General features: G+C 36.1%; 1 protein-coding gene across 2 annotated transcripts in view; it reads left to right on the top strand.

The window, feature by feature from the left end:
• LOC138697986 (protein SERAC1) overlaps positions 1-18,760 on the top strand; it is a 215,130-nt gene that overhangs the window by 53,981 nt on the left and 142,389 nt on the right. For both annotated transcript variants that reach the window (XM_069823620.1, XM_069823621.1), the window contains exon 2: positions 2,580-2,678. In XM_069823620.1, the coding sequence (XP_069679721.1) occupies positions 2,580-2,678 (99 nt within the window). The remainder of the gene's footprint in view (positions 1-2,579; positions 2,679-18,760) is intronic.

Raw genomic sequence — 18,760 nt, 5'->3', positions numbered from 1 at the left:
GGGAATCGAACTCGGACCACCTGGTTTCGCGGCTAGACGCGCTAACCGTCACTCCACAGGTGTGGAGTAGATAAACTTACTGCACGCTTAAAATAATTCATTTCTATGGTTAATAATTTATTCTTTGGAACTAGTCAAAGGACACTACGCAATAAAAGTAGAAGAGACAAAGTGGTGACATTTCTAACATACAGAAGTGAAAACTGGACACCTGAGTATATCCTGTGAAAAAATAGAAGCCGTAGAAATGCGTTTCGTAAGACGTATATCAGAATACAGTTTGAGATCACATCAAGATCTTAGTAAGAGGAGAATTAAATATATTCGATTTAGTTGACAAAATAACACTAAATTACAATGGCTTCAGCATACAGAGCGGGTAGACTTATTGTTAGGAAGACTAACTAAACAAATATTGCAATATAAACCTGGAGCAGTGATCCCAAAACTTTTTGAACGCGCAACCCACTTTTGGACGTGATTTCAGTTTGCGATCTCCTCCTCCTCACTACCGTACCGGGTCTTGACTCCATTTCAAAAATACAAATCCCTGTAAAATCGTAAACAACTATAAAAAAATTTACTCAACACCAGTGTGTAAGTTTCCACTAGAAGTACGATTTTGAACAGCTTTTTGAGTACTTTTCGAAAAAAAAAAATCAAAAGAATTACGATAGTCACAGATGGATACTGAATCCATTGCGTTCAATTGGCTGATATTCCAAAAAATATGAAGGAAAATATGATGGAATGTTGAAACTAGACTATTTTTCGCAGAGCATTGACTAGTTTTGCACGAAAATATACCTCGAGATTGCAAAAGAAGTTCTTATATTTTTGGTAACATTTGCAACACCCCGAATTCATACAAATTAAGTATCTTGCCTATGATTGCCATCAAAACAAAAGCGAGAAATCTCGAATTTGAAAATGACATCACTGTGTGTGTATCGAATACATAGTCCAGATTTAAGAGGCTACGTTCTGAAAAACAGGCACAGTTATTAGGATTAATTATTTTTATTTTATTACTGCTGAGAGATTTTTTAATTTTTTATGTTGAAAATTGTTTAGATTTCCAAATGCAAAATAAATATATGTTAATAAGGCGTTTTTTTTTTTCATTTTGTAAATCATCTTGCGACCCCCCCCCCCCCCTCAGCTCTTTAAATGACTCTCAGGGAGTCGCAACTCACACTTTGGGAACCAGTGACCTAGAGAATACCATCGGCCGTCCTATGGCTAGATGGGAGGATACGCATTGAGTTAGAACAAACTTTTTAGCCTAAACTTGTAGTAGTAGTAGAAGTAGTAATACTTCTTTGAATGTCCATGTTCCAGCATCTTATTTGAGTATACTTTTAACAGTTTAATTATACAGTGCTTTCATTTGAAAATTTCCAGTCTAAATAACTAATTATTTAAATTGAATTCAATTAAAAATATATGCGTCTATTTAGATATTGAGGGAAAAGTATGAAACCAGGCTTAATTGCATTTTAGATTTCATCCCTCACCCCCGCAACCCCCACTTTGAAATTTCAAATGGCATCCCTATATTTTTATACTTAAATATGAAAGAGTATCGGTATTCAATTGTTTATACACCTCATTCATTTGTTTTCGCATTTTTTTGTTTTCTATCGCCACCTGGCAACCAAGATTTTTTGTTATTGTTGATTAGAGCTGAAGAGAATAAAGCTACAAAAACTTATTGAGCATTTCATGTAATAGTTGTGTTTGTGTATTAAATTCTTTTAAAATGGTGTATACCCTTCAAGAGAGAATATAAATCATCCTCATTGATTAAATTTAGGAAATTACACAAAATATGCTGTGTTTTCATCCTACAATCAACTGATAATAACAGAAATACAGGTTGCCAGGCGACGATAGAAAACAAAAGATGCGAAAACAAATGAATGAGGTGTATAAATAAATTGAATGCTCTTTCATAATTAAGTATAAAAATATAGGGGTGCCATTTGAAATTTCAAAGTGAGGGAGGCTGCGGGTGGAAGTGAAATCTAAAATGCAGTTGAGCCTGGTTTCAGACTTCCCCCTCAATATCTAAATTGACGCGTTTTTTGTTGAAATTGAATTCAATTTAAATAATTAGTTATTTAGACTGGAAAGTTTTGAAATAAAAGCCCTGTATAATAATTTTGTTTCTCGCAAAATGTTCTTGCTCCATACCACATGAGTTATTCATACAAAATAATGATTCCCCATGTTTCAGTAATCGGTTTTTCAGCTTCAAAATCAGACGAGCCATTTTCTTGCACAATAGAACCCAAATATTTAGAATATTGTATTTGGATTTGCATTCCCAGTGAAATGTTTGTCTTATAATTTATTTTAAGCTCCATATTTGTCATATTCGTGTAGTTTCCCTCCTACATAATTTGCATCTTTAACAACTCTATTGATAACAACCTGATCAACAACAAACAAGTTGTGTACAAATACATTATCTGCGATATATAATGTATACAGAAATAGTTGTTGAACAAAAATATGTAGGACGTGAGTACTTCATGTGTACTGAATACGTGCAATAACGACAGCTTTTGTTTCAGCGTGACCTTGGTTGCAAGCCAGTGTGACGTAATGAGGGAGCAGCAATTACGTGAAAACTCAGAAACACACAGGAAGTCCATTCATCATCACACCGCTGCGTAAGTATGCGAGAAATTACCTTCAATCAAGATTTCCTCAACAGCTGTTCTTGCACTATAACGAATACTTCCTAACACCCACAGGGAGTTCGAAATATCGTTGTCTAGGATGTGAATAAGTATCTGTCATTGTTTATTAAAGAACTTGCTGTTGGAGGTGTTGTTCTATATGACACAGTTTCTGCTTCTACAAAAAAGGATTTTTGTAATAATAAGCGTTATTATTCGAGGGTTACTAGGATGGAACGGACAGATTTTCTTGTAATACTGTCGCAACTCCGTCTTTGGTTGCTAATAATTTATTACGTACGACGTATTTATTGGAACATCTTATATGCAAATGGAAGAATAAAAACTGATATATATGAAAAATGATAATTTTATTCCCAAAATAAATTATACATTGTTTAAAAAGAACAAAAACACATGTAATACTTCTAATTTTACAGACTTCCAACGGCTTGGTACAGTTAAATAATAAAATATGAAACTAGACACAGCGTTGCCAATTCTGCTGCTTGGCTGGATCGCAAAATTGCTTACAAATTATCGTACTTTTCGTTGAAGGATCATATACTGCATATAAATATAGACCTATTTTGATTATTTTACTTAAACCTCTTCACAATGTTTTATTTAAATATTTTTTTTTAGTTCTTATAAGGAAATAATTGCTAAAAATTAAATATGGGCGCATAAAATTATTTTTAAACACACTGTTTTCAAGCCTGCTCCACAGGGAGCTTCTACCTGAAAGCCAGATTTGCACACTGTTTTCTGTTTACCTTAGGAGAATGTTTAAAAGTGGAAGGCATCACTTCTTCCTCCTCGGGAGGAACAGAAGAACCAGAACCTACATCTAGCCTTTTCACAGTTTTTTTTTTTTTTCCATTAGTGTACCGTATAACTAATCTTTACGTAAATTAGGGATAATTTACCATCATTTGCTGTACCGATATACGGATGTTAAAAAAGTATCGAATATTTTAGGAGCTGATAGTATGCATTAAAACAAGAAAAAAAGTATAATAATCATGGAGTCCTACAACACATACTTTCTGAGATTTGTTCACAGGGGGTGATCAATGTGACATCCATTCATGGCAATGCATTTTTCTGCCCTACAATACAGCAGACTACCAGACAATCATACCATAGTTGATGGAATACTGATACGTCGCAAGGAATACTGAAAACAAAAATTTCGTTGCGGATATGAGCGGGGTTCATCCGAGATGGTGTTGTGAATTTTCGTAATCAGCATGTGTGGGCTGGTGAAAATCCCCATGCAGTTGAAGAAATAAGACATCAGCACCGATTTTCAATCAACATATGGGCAGGCGTTCTTGGCGATAGATTAAGGGTCATACGTACTACCACAGAGATTAACTGTGGCTCGTTATCAGGACTTTCTTATTAATGTATTGCCTACCTTGCTGCAGTATGTGCCATGTCAGCAAAAACTACAGATGTGGTTCATGCATGATGGCACACCAGCACATTTTTCCGCAGTAAGCGTGAACACCTGACGCTGACATTTCAGGACCGTTGGATTAATCGGAGAAGCCCCACACCTTGGCCTGTTCGTTCCTCAAACCTAAATCCTAGACTTTTGGTTATCAAGAACCAGGTCAATTTCAAACAGTGCGTGATTCCTTACGGCGAAGGACAGAGGAATGCTTTGCCATGAATGGACGTCACATTGAGCACCTCCTGCGAACAAGTGTTCAAATCTCAGAAAATAGGCTATGTGTTTTAGGACCCATGTTTATTAGACATTTTCTTGTTTTGATGCATACTAGCACTGCCTAAAATATTGGATACTTTTTTAACACCCTGCATTTTTTTCCATATTTTATAGGCCTATTTCAGTACATTCAATATGATTTTTCGGAGTAAGACTTGCTGGACCAGGATTGATTTCATTGCCACTATTTCACGTCAGAACTTATCACAATTACATCTGAATTCTTGCTGCCCGTGCACTACCATAAAACACAAACGGCACAAGAAAGTACTGTTACATTCTGGACAAGATGCGAGTGAAATGCGTTAATAAATGTGACCTTTTTTTAAAACATACAATTTGCTTTGATCCATCTCTTACTGTTTAGAATTGAGGATCATTTTGTTTGGCTTACGCAACTGATATGCTGAGACATGATTCAGCAACCTTAACAACTGTAAGCGTGTGACGTCACGAAGCGATAAAGATGTCTAATTGAAGCAGTCATGCAGAATATACGAGACTTTATAGAAAAAGAAAACTGAAGAGAAAGACAATTTATTATCTAGTAATAAAATAAGTTTCTATCTGATACTTTTCCAATTCATTGCGGGCTAAAGCAAGGAGATGCACTATCATCTTTACTTTTTAACTTCGCTCTAGAATATGCCATTAGGAAAGTTGAGGATAACACAGAGGGTTTGGAATTGAACAGGTTACATCAGCTTGTTGTCTATGCGGATGACGTGAATATGTTAGGAGAAAATCCACAAACGATTAGGGAAAACACGGAAACTTTACTTGAAGCAAGTAAAGTGATAGGTTTGGAAGTAAATCCTGAAAAGACAAAGTATATGATTATATCTCGTGACCAGAATATTGTACGAAATGGAAATATAAAAATTAGAGATTTATCCTTCGAAGAGGTGAGAAATTCAGATATCTTGGAGCAACAACAACAAATATAAATGACACTCGGGAGGAAATTAAACGCAGAATAAATATGGGAAATGCCTGTTATTATTCGGTTGAGAAATTTTCGTCATCTAGTCTACTGTCAAAAAATCTGAAAGTTAGAATTTATAAAACAGTTATATTACCGGTTGTTCTGTATGGTTGTGAAACTTGGACTCTCACTTTGAGAGACGAACAGAGATTGTGTTTGAGAATAAGGTTCGTAGGAAAATATTTGGGGCTAAGAGGGATGAAATTACAGGGGAATGGAGAAAGTTACACAACACAGAACTGCACGCTTTGTATTCTTCACCTGACATAACTAGGAACATTAAATCCAGACGTTTGAGATTGGCTGGGTATGTGGCACGTATGGGCGAATCCAGAAATGCATATAGAGTGTTAGTTGGGAGGCCAGAGGGAAAGAGACCATTGGGGAGGTCGAGACATAGATGGGAGGATAATATTAAAATGTATTTGAGGGAGGTGGGATATGATGATAGAGACTGAATTAATCTTGCACAGAATAGGGACCAATGGCGGGCTTAAGTGAAGGCGGCAATGAACTTCCGGGTTCCTTAAAAGCCATTTGTGAGTAACAAAATAAGTTACCCGAACGAAGAAAGATAGTGCCCAGTTCGTATGTTACAAACCTAATATTTAATGTTATTCAACGTTAATCCTGGAACAAAGGTTCTCTTTTCCCTAGCCATTTTTTTCTTCTTGCTTTGTCAGCTTTAGCTCCCTTTGTATTACCGACTTTCCATTTAATACGGTTTAGGGGAACATTTTATCTTTTGACAAACATTAAACAGTAACACAATGAGAGCCTCCCCACGGCACGGTCCACCGCAAAGACAACAAAGGACAGCATAAGACGAAGAACAAACACCCAATCACGTGACGTGTGTTTTCTAGCAACAGGCAATTATTCTTCTTTTAAAATTTGAAAATGTGGTTTGTTATTCACTGCAACAATATATGAAATGAAAAATTATATAAAACAAAAATATAATACACCATCATATTAACATAGTGAAATAATAAGGCTGATACTTGCCGTTGTTATATTAGGAATGTTTTCTACAAACAGAAAATAAAATGTCTTTAAAATAGTGCAAATTTTCTTCAACAAAGAAAATATGTCTTTAATTTTTTTTTAGCAGACAGTTGTGTTTCTAAGTCAAAGGAGTGACTTTCAAGCACCCAAATGCTGAGGACTAACTTACCGTGATGATAAGCATGAGTTCAAACGAACGAAAGACACTGCGTTAACTCACCCCAACTCCGAGACGTAGGCCTACTCAAAGTTAGAGGCGCACGAAGCGCTCTGCTAATATAACGGCATATATTTCTCAGGTCTAATCATTACCCATTGGCATTAGTTATAAAAATAGACACTTAAGCACACTTTTCCTTACAGTATCTGATCCGAATCAATTTATTCAAAGGTCTTTTCAATGGATGCTTTCAAGTATATTTAGCTGCGGAGGGAGCGAATTAAACCCTTCCTGCACTGTTATTAATATTTGATCTCTTATACTTACTTAACTTTTGAGGCTTAGCCTACCCAACAGTAGGCTATAAGTTTGTAATAACGATGTATCGTAACACTTCGTTGCACTGCGATCCTTCCACATATTAAGTTCACTTCGGCTGTCATTTCAGTATGGAGAGTTCAGTGCGAGGCTTTTGGCAGAAGCCTGTGCTACGACGGTTACGATCTTGACTCGCGAGCTTGAGGGGGGATCGGGGAGGGGGTTTCGATTCGCTATTGATCTCCACACGAAACTAGGCTAGCCTTCCTTCACAATAATACGTCGCGCTGTATTGGTGTTCTGTGAATGGGTGCATGCGCTTGTGTGTGTTGCATATTAATTTTGTGTAAATGGCTCGTACTGAAAAAACATTGAGGTCATTATTTGTAGAATTAAAATAGAAACCGTTTTCAAGTTGGACGTATGAAACAAAATGTGCTTACAAAGGTAGGAAATCGATACCACATTTTCCTTTTAAAATAGCGGATGTTGGAAGACAAAAGAGGAATTTTCAGTTTTCGTGGTATAAGAAATATTCTTGGCTAACAAGGTGCTCTAAGACAAATAATTTATATTGTTTTATCTGTATTCTTTACCTCTGATTGAGATTCTGGCTGATATGTATATCTGTTATCAGGCAGTACATCTCACTTGGCGATATGTGTTAGAGGAAGAACAAATATTTGTAGTATAAATCTGAAATCTGATTAATGTAATATGTAGCTAATTGGCGATGTATGCAATGGAGGGGTAAGGACCTGGCCGCTCTTCCCCATTATCTCCTGATCTAGATGTCTCATAAGTGGTGTCATTTGGGTGTCACTTGTGAGGTTCAGACCTCTCTTCGGACAGTTGATTAAACAAAAACCTATATTCTGTTTGGGGATGAAAATGAGTGGTCATCATCTTCTTGTGAGGTCTATATCACAAAGAATTTTGATAGAAAAGCCGAGAAACATCTTCTCTATAAAAATATACAAGGTATGGAGATTTTATCAGCCTATCCAGTATTTACACCTTAGCCTTGCCACTGCTGAACTCCTGGGAAAGATGGAATGGGGTGAGATGAAATGAGGTGAGAAAATGGGATGTGATGGCCTTAATGATCGGCTTAGCTCGGAGATACCGTGGAAGCGGGCCCCGCCAACTGGGCACTACCAGCACCGGTATTGGAATGGTACACCAGCGTATAGGGAATTACAAGTGTGGACATTTCGCATCGGTACCTTTGATGTAACAGGACTGATTTCAATCACTTTCAAACCAGTTTGAGCGTGAGATTTTGCGTTCTCCCTAGAGTTGGCGCTGACATCACACCAGTTATCAATCAACACAAATATTAAAACACAGAGGAATATACAGTAACAGACATACAATCTATACATCTAGGTACATTATGTACTCAAATAAAATAAATAGATTAATGAAATAATAAATCCGTCATTATCTGTAATGTCTAGACTCTAGAGTTCCTTTATAATGAGAGTTGAGATGTTGACCCCAACAACAATTAAAATATGTAATGATTTGATAGTGCTGAAAATGGAGAAACAAAACTCCTTTTTAATGAAATTGAAGTTTTATGGTTTTAGTGAATTAACTTTAAATTTTTTTTAAGAATTATTTAAACAATAGACAACAGACGGTATATTTTAGTAACAGTTTTTCTCAATACACAACTACTAATATTGGTGTACCGCAGGGTCCCATTTTGGGACCGATTTTATTCATTATTTATGTAAATGACTTACCCTATATAATTGAATTCAATTATTATCTTAGCGTGTCCTCGATTACACTAACCTCTAGCGCTTGAAAGTGGAACTAAAAGCCGGCGCACAGAGAAACAAAACAGGAAAATTCGTTCATTGTCCATTCTATATAATCCCTATTCCCTGGGTACACGGGAAGAAAGTTGTCATCGAACTCGCCATCCTCGTCTGGTATCACTTAAGCTCTCATGCAGTCCTGTGCCATATTTCTTTATTGACAAGTTGCATAATGAGGGGAAATGCAAGGTGTAATGGAAAGTGGTAATTGAATGAAATTTGTGAAGTTGAGATAAATGGGAGATTTATAAAGTTGAAATAAATGGGAGAACTGTAAAATTCTTATCCCCCAACCTTGTTCACCACACATTTCACTTAACTCCAAGGCTCGGACCAAATTCGCGAAATAATAAACTCTGATACTCCGAAGTTCTCGGTTTGTTAGTTAGTTCCCGGAATGGTGGGTGCCATGGTAATGGTGAACAATTTGAAAGCATTGCAGCATGTCATTTTAAGCAGTGTAGCAGATTATAGTATTCTCGTAAATGCAGCTGAGTGGAACTAATTCTTCCATTATTACACGTTTATTAGTTTGTACCTTGAGCCTCTTAACCACTAGATACGTGTTCTGTAACTCGATTTCTCTTTTACTGGTGTGAAGTTTTTGCTCTTCTTTTCCTTCAGCTGCAAATTTGCGTTGTTCTGTCACAATAACTTGTAGTTGTTTGCACTTTTAAATGTACTTAATCTGTATTTTGTGGATGAGACTTGTAAAATTACAGTTTTAGGTAGCATAAAATGCTTTTTTTTATTATGCTAAGGAAATGACAGATACTAAAGAATCAAAACTTAGTTAGGAAACTAATACAAATATTTACATGATGGGTGAATAATAATATAATAGTAATAATAATTTAATATAAATTTCAACTATGAGGTGATCTAGAATTCTATATTGACATATTGACATATTGATTTATTGATATAGTTCACAAGTACAAAACTTAATAATATAACAAAAGATATATAAACAAATGTAGTTCTACATACTAAATATACAATTTCCTAGACTCATTATTTTATTGCAAATCTCAATAATTTATTGGTTCAAACTTGCACTTACGTCTGGTTTTAGTGCATGTTTAAACCAATCGTGATAACCATTAAGACATTAAACCTTATTTTATCTGCTCCTTTTCACAATTTAATTGTAATTATTTAGATCTTACTTTAATAATAACTTATTATTCCAATTAGGTGATCAGATGTCGACATATTGTAAGTCATGAACCTGAATTAGCTGACTCAATACATTCTATATGTAGGTTGTCTTTATTTCTTACAATATTTCCTTGTCAGCAGAAACGTTTGCGTAACTTCAATGAAGACTACCGCATACCTGCTTAAAAACAAACTTGACAAGTTGCTTACATAATCAACCTCAATTTAGTTTCTTTATTGTGTCGCATGTACTCATTATCAATTCATTACTATTATAATGCCTACTAAATTTATTATAAATGCATTATTATTGAAATTAAGACATATTAGTAAAGCAATTTATAAAGTCAAAATTATCTTCTGAACCTTTACTAAATAATATAGCTATCTGAATACATTAATAACTGCCTTAATTCTCTATTTTCAATTTTTATTATTTTAAAATCTTGACGTAATTCTATCTTATATTCAAAACCTGTCTGCTTATCTAATTTAATTAATAATAAGTGTTTCTAATTTTAGGAAAATTTAGTCTTTGCTGATGCCTATCTCTTAGTAGGTAGTTTCGTTCAGTATCTATAGTTTTGATTGAATCTACTTTATTTCTGATAGAGTTTCTATTTGTCAATTTACCTCTTAATAACTGTTCGTCACCTTCTTCTACTCCATCGGTCGGTAACGCACAGTTCCTCCATATTGTAGCACTTCCTCTCGCGCACCCCGGACTACCAACGGCATGTGGCATTCTTATAAATTGATCTTCACTTTCGCTGACTTTGCCGGTTGATCCACAATCGCTTCTCCTTGTTGAGTTTTCACTTGCGCGCCTCAGCCTACCCTCACTGGTCGTTCTCTCAGTCTGTGCCTCAGTTCCCCAAACAGCATCTACACTGTTTCCAGCATCTTCTTCCATACTAGGTTTTCCTTCTTCACTCTTCTTTCTTCTAAAGGGGTCTGTGAAAACATTGTTCTCTAGTTTACTTAGGTATGCTCTAATATCATTCACTCCCGTAAGCTCACCAATTCTTCTATTTGTTATTTCTGATTTCTTCTGCCCACTTGATGAGTTACTATTCTTATTAGTCCTCTCTACGCTTCTAGACTTCCTGTTTCGTGATGCACTTCTTCTGTTTACGTGTGGTGTCGATGATGCTCTATTTCCACAAGTCTCTATTTCCTTATTTCTGTTCTTGTTACCGCAACTGAATAAATCCTCAATGTTTTGATTATTTAAGGACTCTACGTTAACTATGTTTCCGTTTATCTTCATTTTATCTTTTACTAAAGTTGCCCTAAATCCTTTCCCTCGAGCTTCTTTTAATATTGGAATTAACTTCTTTCGTTTCTCTCTAATTTCTTTTGCAAAGTCATTTTGTATGAATATATTTGTGCCTTTGAGTTGATGCGTATTGGCAATGATGTGTTCTTTGATAAAGTAACTGTTCAATTTCACTATAATTGGTCTTTTATTTCCCTTACCTACTCTATACGCGTTATTTATCGCACTTATGTCCAAGTTTAGACTGAAATACTTAGTTAATAATTCTAACACCACGTAACCAGTATCAATTCCTTTTTCATGATTGCACTCTTCAACACCATAAATTACAATGTTATTAATTCTACTATCATCTTCCCATTTTTTAACTATAGATTTTAACACCACCTGCTCTTGGATAACCTCCTTTAACTTCTTTTCCACTTCAGTGTACCTGTTTACTAATGTATCTATATCACTTGCTACTTTGTTTAGTAGAACACTTGTCTTTAGTCTGTCTTCTCTCGTTTCTTTCATATAGTCTATCCATTCTCTTTGAAACACTTCATCACTGAAGACTCTTCCTTCTGTATCTCCAGGACCAGGGTTTAACTCCACATTTCCAATAATCAGTAGAACTGATAAAACAGCCGCGGCCACAAATGTGTTGATTCTATCCGACACTATAGCATATTCACCTTTTGAACATCTGCAACACTGCCCTGCATTGAAGCACCCGATTCGCGCCCTGTAAGAATTTAGGTCGTCGCCCATACCTTCTTCACACGATAACCTACTTGCATATGCTGCTTACTACACAACCGTTCTCTATGACTACACTTTGTGAACTGAGAATTCTATAATACAAGATTAATAAATTTTATGCAATATGTGACACAATTCAGAGAATGAAAATAAAACCAGGAAAGTTACAAGGGTGAAGTTTATATAAGGTAATGACGCCTCACCTATAGAGCTGCATGGCAGCGGAACCTGGGATCCAACACAAAAAAGGGTTAAGCAAACTATAGGCGACTAAGATGAAATTTTAAGAAGTGTAAAAGGCTTCACTAGACTGGATAAAATAAAGAATGAAAACATTAGAATAGAACTGAATATAAGGTATATAACAATTAAATGGTAAAGTAAAACAAAAACGGAATAAAACAATAAATAAATATCGAAACTAAACACAGACCAAATTGGATTGATCATGTTATCTACAATGAGACATAATATGTACCCAGAGGCAGCCTTCGACTGTAGGCTAAATGGAAGAAGATCGAGATCCGGTGAGATCTGGAATTTTTAATTGAAAAATCCATAGTGACAATTGTGGCGGACAAGGTCGCAGTTGGGATTTATCTTGGGGTTCTCTATCTACATCATTCCGTCACCATTTCATCATCATTCCATAGCATTCCCCGATCGCCGGCTAGCGACGCACGGAAATACGCAGCGAACCTTAGTGTAATCAGCCGGTGATATCAGGCTGATAGGCCTGAACTCGTTACATTTCTTTGCATCATTTTTCTTCGGTATTGGAAGCAACACTGTCTCCGGGGAATCTTAAGGCCAGTCGCCTTACTCATATATTTCGTTGCATAATGATAGAATTTCCTTCTTGTCTTCACCCAAGCATTTTGAGCATTAGTTAAAGAAAAAAAATTTAAAAAAAAAATTAATTTATATGCGTCAAACGTACAATGAGAGTATAATTTGTATCATATTTTATTTTCACATTAATATTGGTACCGATCCTGTTTTCGTTGTTATATTTTTCATTTAACTTTGTGTATGTTTAATTTGTAAGAATCTGTTGATCTGAATTCAGATATTGTTATAATTTTTTTTTTTCTATTGTACATAAATTCTGTTGATTTGTGTCTACTTTAGACGTGTTTTATGTCGCACGCAAGGGATGTTCGGAACTGCGTTGTAGTAACGAGGCACTTTTTTGTTGTTGTTCGTTTAGTGTAATAAACGACACTATGTTATGCTGAATTTCCGATTACGTAATTGCAAATTGAATTTAAAGTGCCATCCCGCTCTGCATTTGGAAAGGGATGCCAAATGTATTCTCTGAGATACGACCTCGAGATCTCATCAAGACGAGGAAGCAACACCGACATGTGACGCGTACGGCGGTCATTGAGTTCAGGGACTTAGTTCCTTTGATCAATCGACTCACAGCAGCTGCACATTCTTAGGATGTTGTTTCGATCCTTATTTGATAACTGTGCTCAATTGTCTGTTACTGAAGAAAAGAATAGGATATGATACAGACAATAACTTTCTTTCTGTTGGTCATAACCATAAGATGTAGATCATCTTATACAGTGTGTTCGGGTGAGTTTTACTAACTTCAGGAAGTGATAATAGGTACTGGAAGGAACACGTTCTGCTAATGAATCTTTACGCTCCAGTACAGCGTTCCATATTGATATCCTTAGAAGCTAGAGAACTGAATAATAGAGCTTAAAACCGGTTTATATTTGCCTGTCAGAGAACATTCGTCAAGGTCGAGCATCTGACCGAATGTTCCAACTTCCAGCGGGTTACCCCTACCGTTTTGCAAGCTAGACAGAACACCAGGCGCACTTCATCATACACAAACACTCAAATATTTTCTGCACACAAACAGAGTAATAATTGAAGGAAATTTACTTTGTCTAATTAAAACAAAGCTTGAAATAGGCCTGCAGCTGACTGGACACTTTAATACATTTATCTTTTTTATTATTTCGACTTCCGGTAATTTCACACGAACACCGTAATAGCAAATGAAATAACCGTAATGCATAATATGATATCTGATGTAGCCTACAAACAAATGCAAGAATAGATTAAATTACAGTTACTTACAAAACGGAAGGGCAAATAAGTACATAAATTCCATTGTAACGTTTATATATTTCAAACTCAAAATGCATACCTCCAAGACAATAATTGTTCATACTATGTGCCTTTTAATTACTCTGAGCAGATGCATTATTATTTCATCAATAAATAACTTTTAGGAAGATAAAATGTTAGTAACAAATGAAAAGTACTCTCAGAATTCTAATGGTTGTAGTTTCACCCTGCGTGTTGTTGCCCTTGAAAATACGCAACTGTTAAAACCCGGATAGTGAAATGAATGAATGAATTAATTAATTAATTAATTAATGAGAGAGAGGACATATAAATTAAAAGGTAGACGATGATAATCGCGTTCTTGCAAGGGTTCTTGAGATTCCTGGATGATGATTTAATGTGATTTGCCTTTTAAACCCCAGAGTCGTCCACCCACAGAGTGGGAAACAACTCGAACATTCGTTAAACCGAACACTGAGGCATTTCGCAAGACGGAAGAACTTTGCATGCTGCCTACAGCGTTAGGCGTACAGTAGCAATATATCATTTCCCTTTTTCCTAACTGGTTGTGCAGGACTCTATTAGAAACCTCGTTTACGTCTTACCATTAGAAAACTCCCTTGCTCCTTTGCATAGTGGGATGCGAGGAGCTAGGTTTCAGTTTTATCGAGACAATCCTAATCTTCATATGTGTTTTAAATTACGTATTATATTTTTCTGTATATCTAATACTGTATTTGTAAATTACGGTACGTGTATAGTTTAGAGGAAATTCTGAGATTGGCGTCTATTCACATCGTTGTAAATGCAGTCGTAACGTCGCACCGTTGACTATTGAAACATGCTTAGTTCCGTTTCTATGCAAACATAAGCAGTTACGATTCTCACTAAAAGTTCCTCCACGTTGTTACTTGATATTTCATGGATTATATTTTCGCAAAACTTTAGAGAAACGTGTCAGAATCTGGAGAATGTGGTGGCCTAGCAGTAGGATCCCTTTTCAGATAAACTTTTAAACATAACGTTGATCCAGGTATGGCGCCTTTAAGGGATACGCAATACCGTACTGAAGTGCTGCTGAGTTCAGGTTTATTAGCCAAAATTGTTTCATTTCATACGTTCACTACTTTCCAAAGTTTGTACCTACCAAATTCTCTGAAATACTCTAAGTAGGCTGTCAGATATCACGACTTCACATACTGTACGAGATTTCCCATATTTTTTTTCTCAAAAACTAACTGCAGCATGCTTTTCAATACAACTTCAAAAATTCCGTTTTTTTTTTAAGTCATATCGAACAAGTCATAGGATTACTGCTCTAATATTTCGCCTTAATAAATTTTTACATTACCATTTTATAGTAATAGTGAAATCATATGGCCTCATTGATCAGTGACACTTATCTTAACGGACACCTCTCAATAACGGACATTTTGAAATCCCCTGTAGAATTACATGCGCTAATATGGAAGAATGCCTAAAGTGGAGCGCCATTCTTATTTTTAATTAAGAAAAAAAAGTTCGTTATTTTGTTTGACTCAAATTATTCATATGCACCATTTACGCATAAATTGACTCACCGATATTCTATATGAATAAATTTTGTCCATTAGTTTAGGAGCATTCTCTGTTCACTGACGTACAGGCACACTGCATGTCCAGAACGACTCATACGGTACGAGGGATGCTGAAAGTATATTTCCGCGAAATAGATTTTTTGCATCACTAAAATAATTTTTAGCCAAGCGGTAGCCAATAAGGATCTACCGCTTCCACCAACCAGAATGCGCCTGGCGGTCGGGAATAGGAACTAGCTCCTGATTGGCCCGCAGCGGGAAGCCCTACTATTGCATATATACCGGCTAGACATGGTCCCACATCATTCCGTGATCAATTGATCAATCTCAGCCCCCCTCGCGTATGTGGTACCTAAGAGGTTACGTCCAATTTCGGCTTCCCCTTCAAAATTTTCTAGAGCTCCTTCAGGGGAGCAGCGTAACCCGGAGTGAGACTAGTGGCCAACAGGCTTGGAGCTCACATATTTAGTTTTGTACAGCCCCCAACCCCTTGCAAGGACGCGTTTTGCGTACCTTTTAAATTTTCCTCCCAATTCTCCTTCGATTTTTCGATTTTTCGACTCGGTTTGGTCCCACATCACTTCATTCCCTGAAGAAGATGGCAGAGCTAGCCGTCGAAAGCTTGGAAACAAATCTCCAACTCACCTTGCTGAGAACCTGAGAAGAGTTATTCTACAGCAAACGCCGGGAAAGCCTCAAGTCATACATTGATTTTTGTTGTTATAATTGTGTCACTGTAACGTCTTGTGACGTAGGAAGAACATTTTCTTAGCTTAAACAAATTTTTACTGACAGTTATGGTAAGAGATATGAATTTCATAATCTCAGAATATATATTTTTGTTTACCATAGCGGAGCTGATTTTGTTAAATGAATTAATTGTATATATTGTATTTGTAGTGTATATAGGATACAGTTGATTTGTATCATGTTTGCTGTTATGTTCTATAATATATGTTATATATACTAGTTCAATATTATCATCGATCTAATTATATTTCCTGTGATATGTAGCACTAATATTTTGTAGAGCGATAGTTTTCGCAGTGTTACTGCGTTTATGTGGTTAAAAAGTAGCTGCACAGACCATTTCAATTTAGTAGCAATCCCACTTACAGTTGTCAATCTCCATTATTATTATTATTATTATTATTATTATTATTATTATTATTATTTACCGAACTAGGTTTTACCTTTCGTAGCGTCCTGACGTAAGTATTTAAGGTTAGAGTTTGAACACTAACCGATAACTTTCCTAATTTGTTTGGGAACGAAAATGCTCTGCCTGGTAATAAGACGCAATTTTAACTAATGAACACAACGCAAAAAAAACAGGAGTAAAAAGAAGCACGATCATAGGAATCTTAGTGTTCTCAAGAGGGATGGAAGATACTTCATGCGTGAATCATGGGAACGACATAAATTGCTACCAGGAACTTGAAAGTGTAATGAGAGCTCTTGTCAAGCTTGCAAGTAACACACAAGACAGAAATGACAATTACAATCGTTAGAGATGATCATATTCCACAGTTCAAGTGCGAAGCAAGGACGGACCTGGGATGTGGTTGAGATGAATACAGGATAATGAGACACTTCTTCATTAAGTAGTCGGCCTTGTTTGTCTCTCGCACAATTTACTTGCTGTTCTCAGAAGATTCTCGTCATACAGCATATCATTCACCGAGTTCTGAAAACATAGAAATACCATCGTGTGATAGCTGTTCGACTTAATGTCGAAATATAGTGTTACGATACAAATTATCGTAATGAGGGATCATGTAGATTTTTTAATGTAAAGTTGCTATATATAACTCCGATATAAGTCGAGCGTTGACGTTCCTATCTACTGCTCGAGCGAATTCACTTTCTATTCCCGAGATGGAAATTAAATTCATTTTCCTTCTGTAGAAACTGGATTTCTGTTTATTTTGTTTATTCGCAAACGATCTTGCGCCATGCTAACCACATGAATAGAAGGTTCTGTTTCTCGTGAAAGTGTAACTTTACTGTGCTCCATAACATATTCTTGCGTAATTGAGGGGCTGGGTGCAAGAAAGGCATTTTAGAGGATGTGCCCCTTTTGAGTAAAACGCTTTATTGTGTTCTTTGATCTGTTATGCATATGAACACCAAGTTATAGTTCAATACTGTAATCATAGAAGCCAGGAGTACCCAAAATGTAAAGGCGTGCATAGATAACATTATTACAGTTTGAATTTTCAAAATCAATTTTCTCAAAACTTGCATTTGAGAGAAATGCCTTTCTTGCACCCAACCCCTAAATTGTAGATGGAAATTACTTAAGAACCCATCTATTGAAAGTAGATTGTTGTATGATGATGACACAAATATTAATGTATCGATTTTGGGTTTGGGACCGGAATTTAAATAAATATGAGTAAAACTGAATTAGCATTTTTGTTTCTTCTTAAAAATAAGTACATATAAAACTATTAGTTCTAATAAACATCGCATAAGACGAAATTAAAAATTAAATTATATGGATACTATATCTGCAAAAACAATAGTTTCATATAAATTACTTATAAAATTATACCTCCAATGCGAACCTTCTCCCTACAATAAAAATTAGATTTACATTATGCAGGGTGTTTCCGAGATGGTGTTACAAACTTTCAGGGATGGTGGCGAAGGGCACATGTATCAATTTGAGATAAGGAACCCTGGTCCGGAAATGACTGAGTCGAAAGTTAGAAGCAAAAATAGTTGTGTGGAAATGGAATTTTAATTTGGCACCACGTGCCCTCCTTCCCTTAACTTTTGAAATAGTCGTGGAAAGATAGTATGGACCGGATGTCTCCTACTTGGGTACTTGGCCTGATACAATCTGTGAGCTTGTCTACTGTTCCCATTGGCTCATCCGTATTCGAAAATCAGGTCTGCTTATTCCGCTCTCGTGTACTCCTCCATTTCACTAGGACTGATTGACTGGACACTGCAACTTGTACACATACACTGCTGTCTACAGACGTGCATATCAGAACCGACCATGTCCGTTACACATTACGCTATCTGCATTGCTTTAGTGTAGTTTCCTGTCCCCATCCCTCAGACAGCGCACTGAATGGAATACTGTAAGTAGACAACGTAAACAACGTCAGATGAATACAGTATGTGTAAGATGTACAGATAAAACCACATAAATAAGATGTACAGAGGAAT

This window comes from Periplaneta americana, chromosome 4 (genome assembly GCF_040183065.1).
Source record: "Periplaneta americana isolate PAMFEO1 chromosome 4, P.americana_PAMFEO1_priV1, whole genome shotgun sequence".
NCBI classification, from domain to species: domain Eukaryota; kingdom Metazoa; phylum Arthropoda; class Insecta; order Blattodea; family Blattidae; genus Periplaneta; species Periplaneta americana.
The sequence above is the reverse complement of the archived record's forward strand: the minus strand, read 5'-3'. Positions and strand labels throughout refer to the sequence as shown.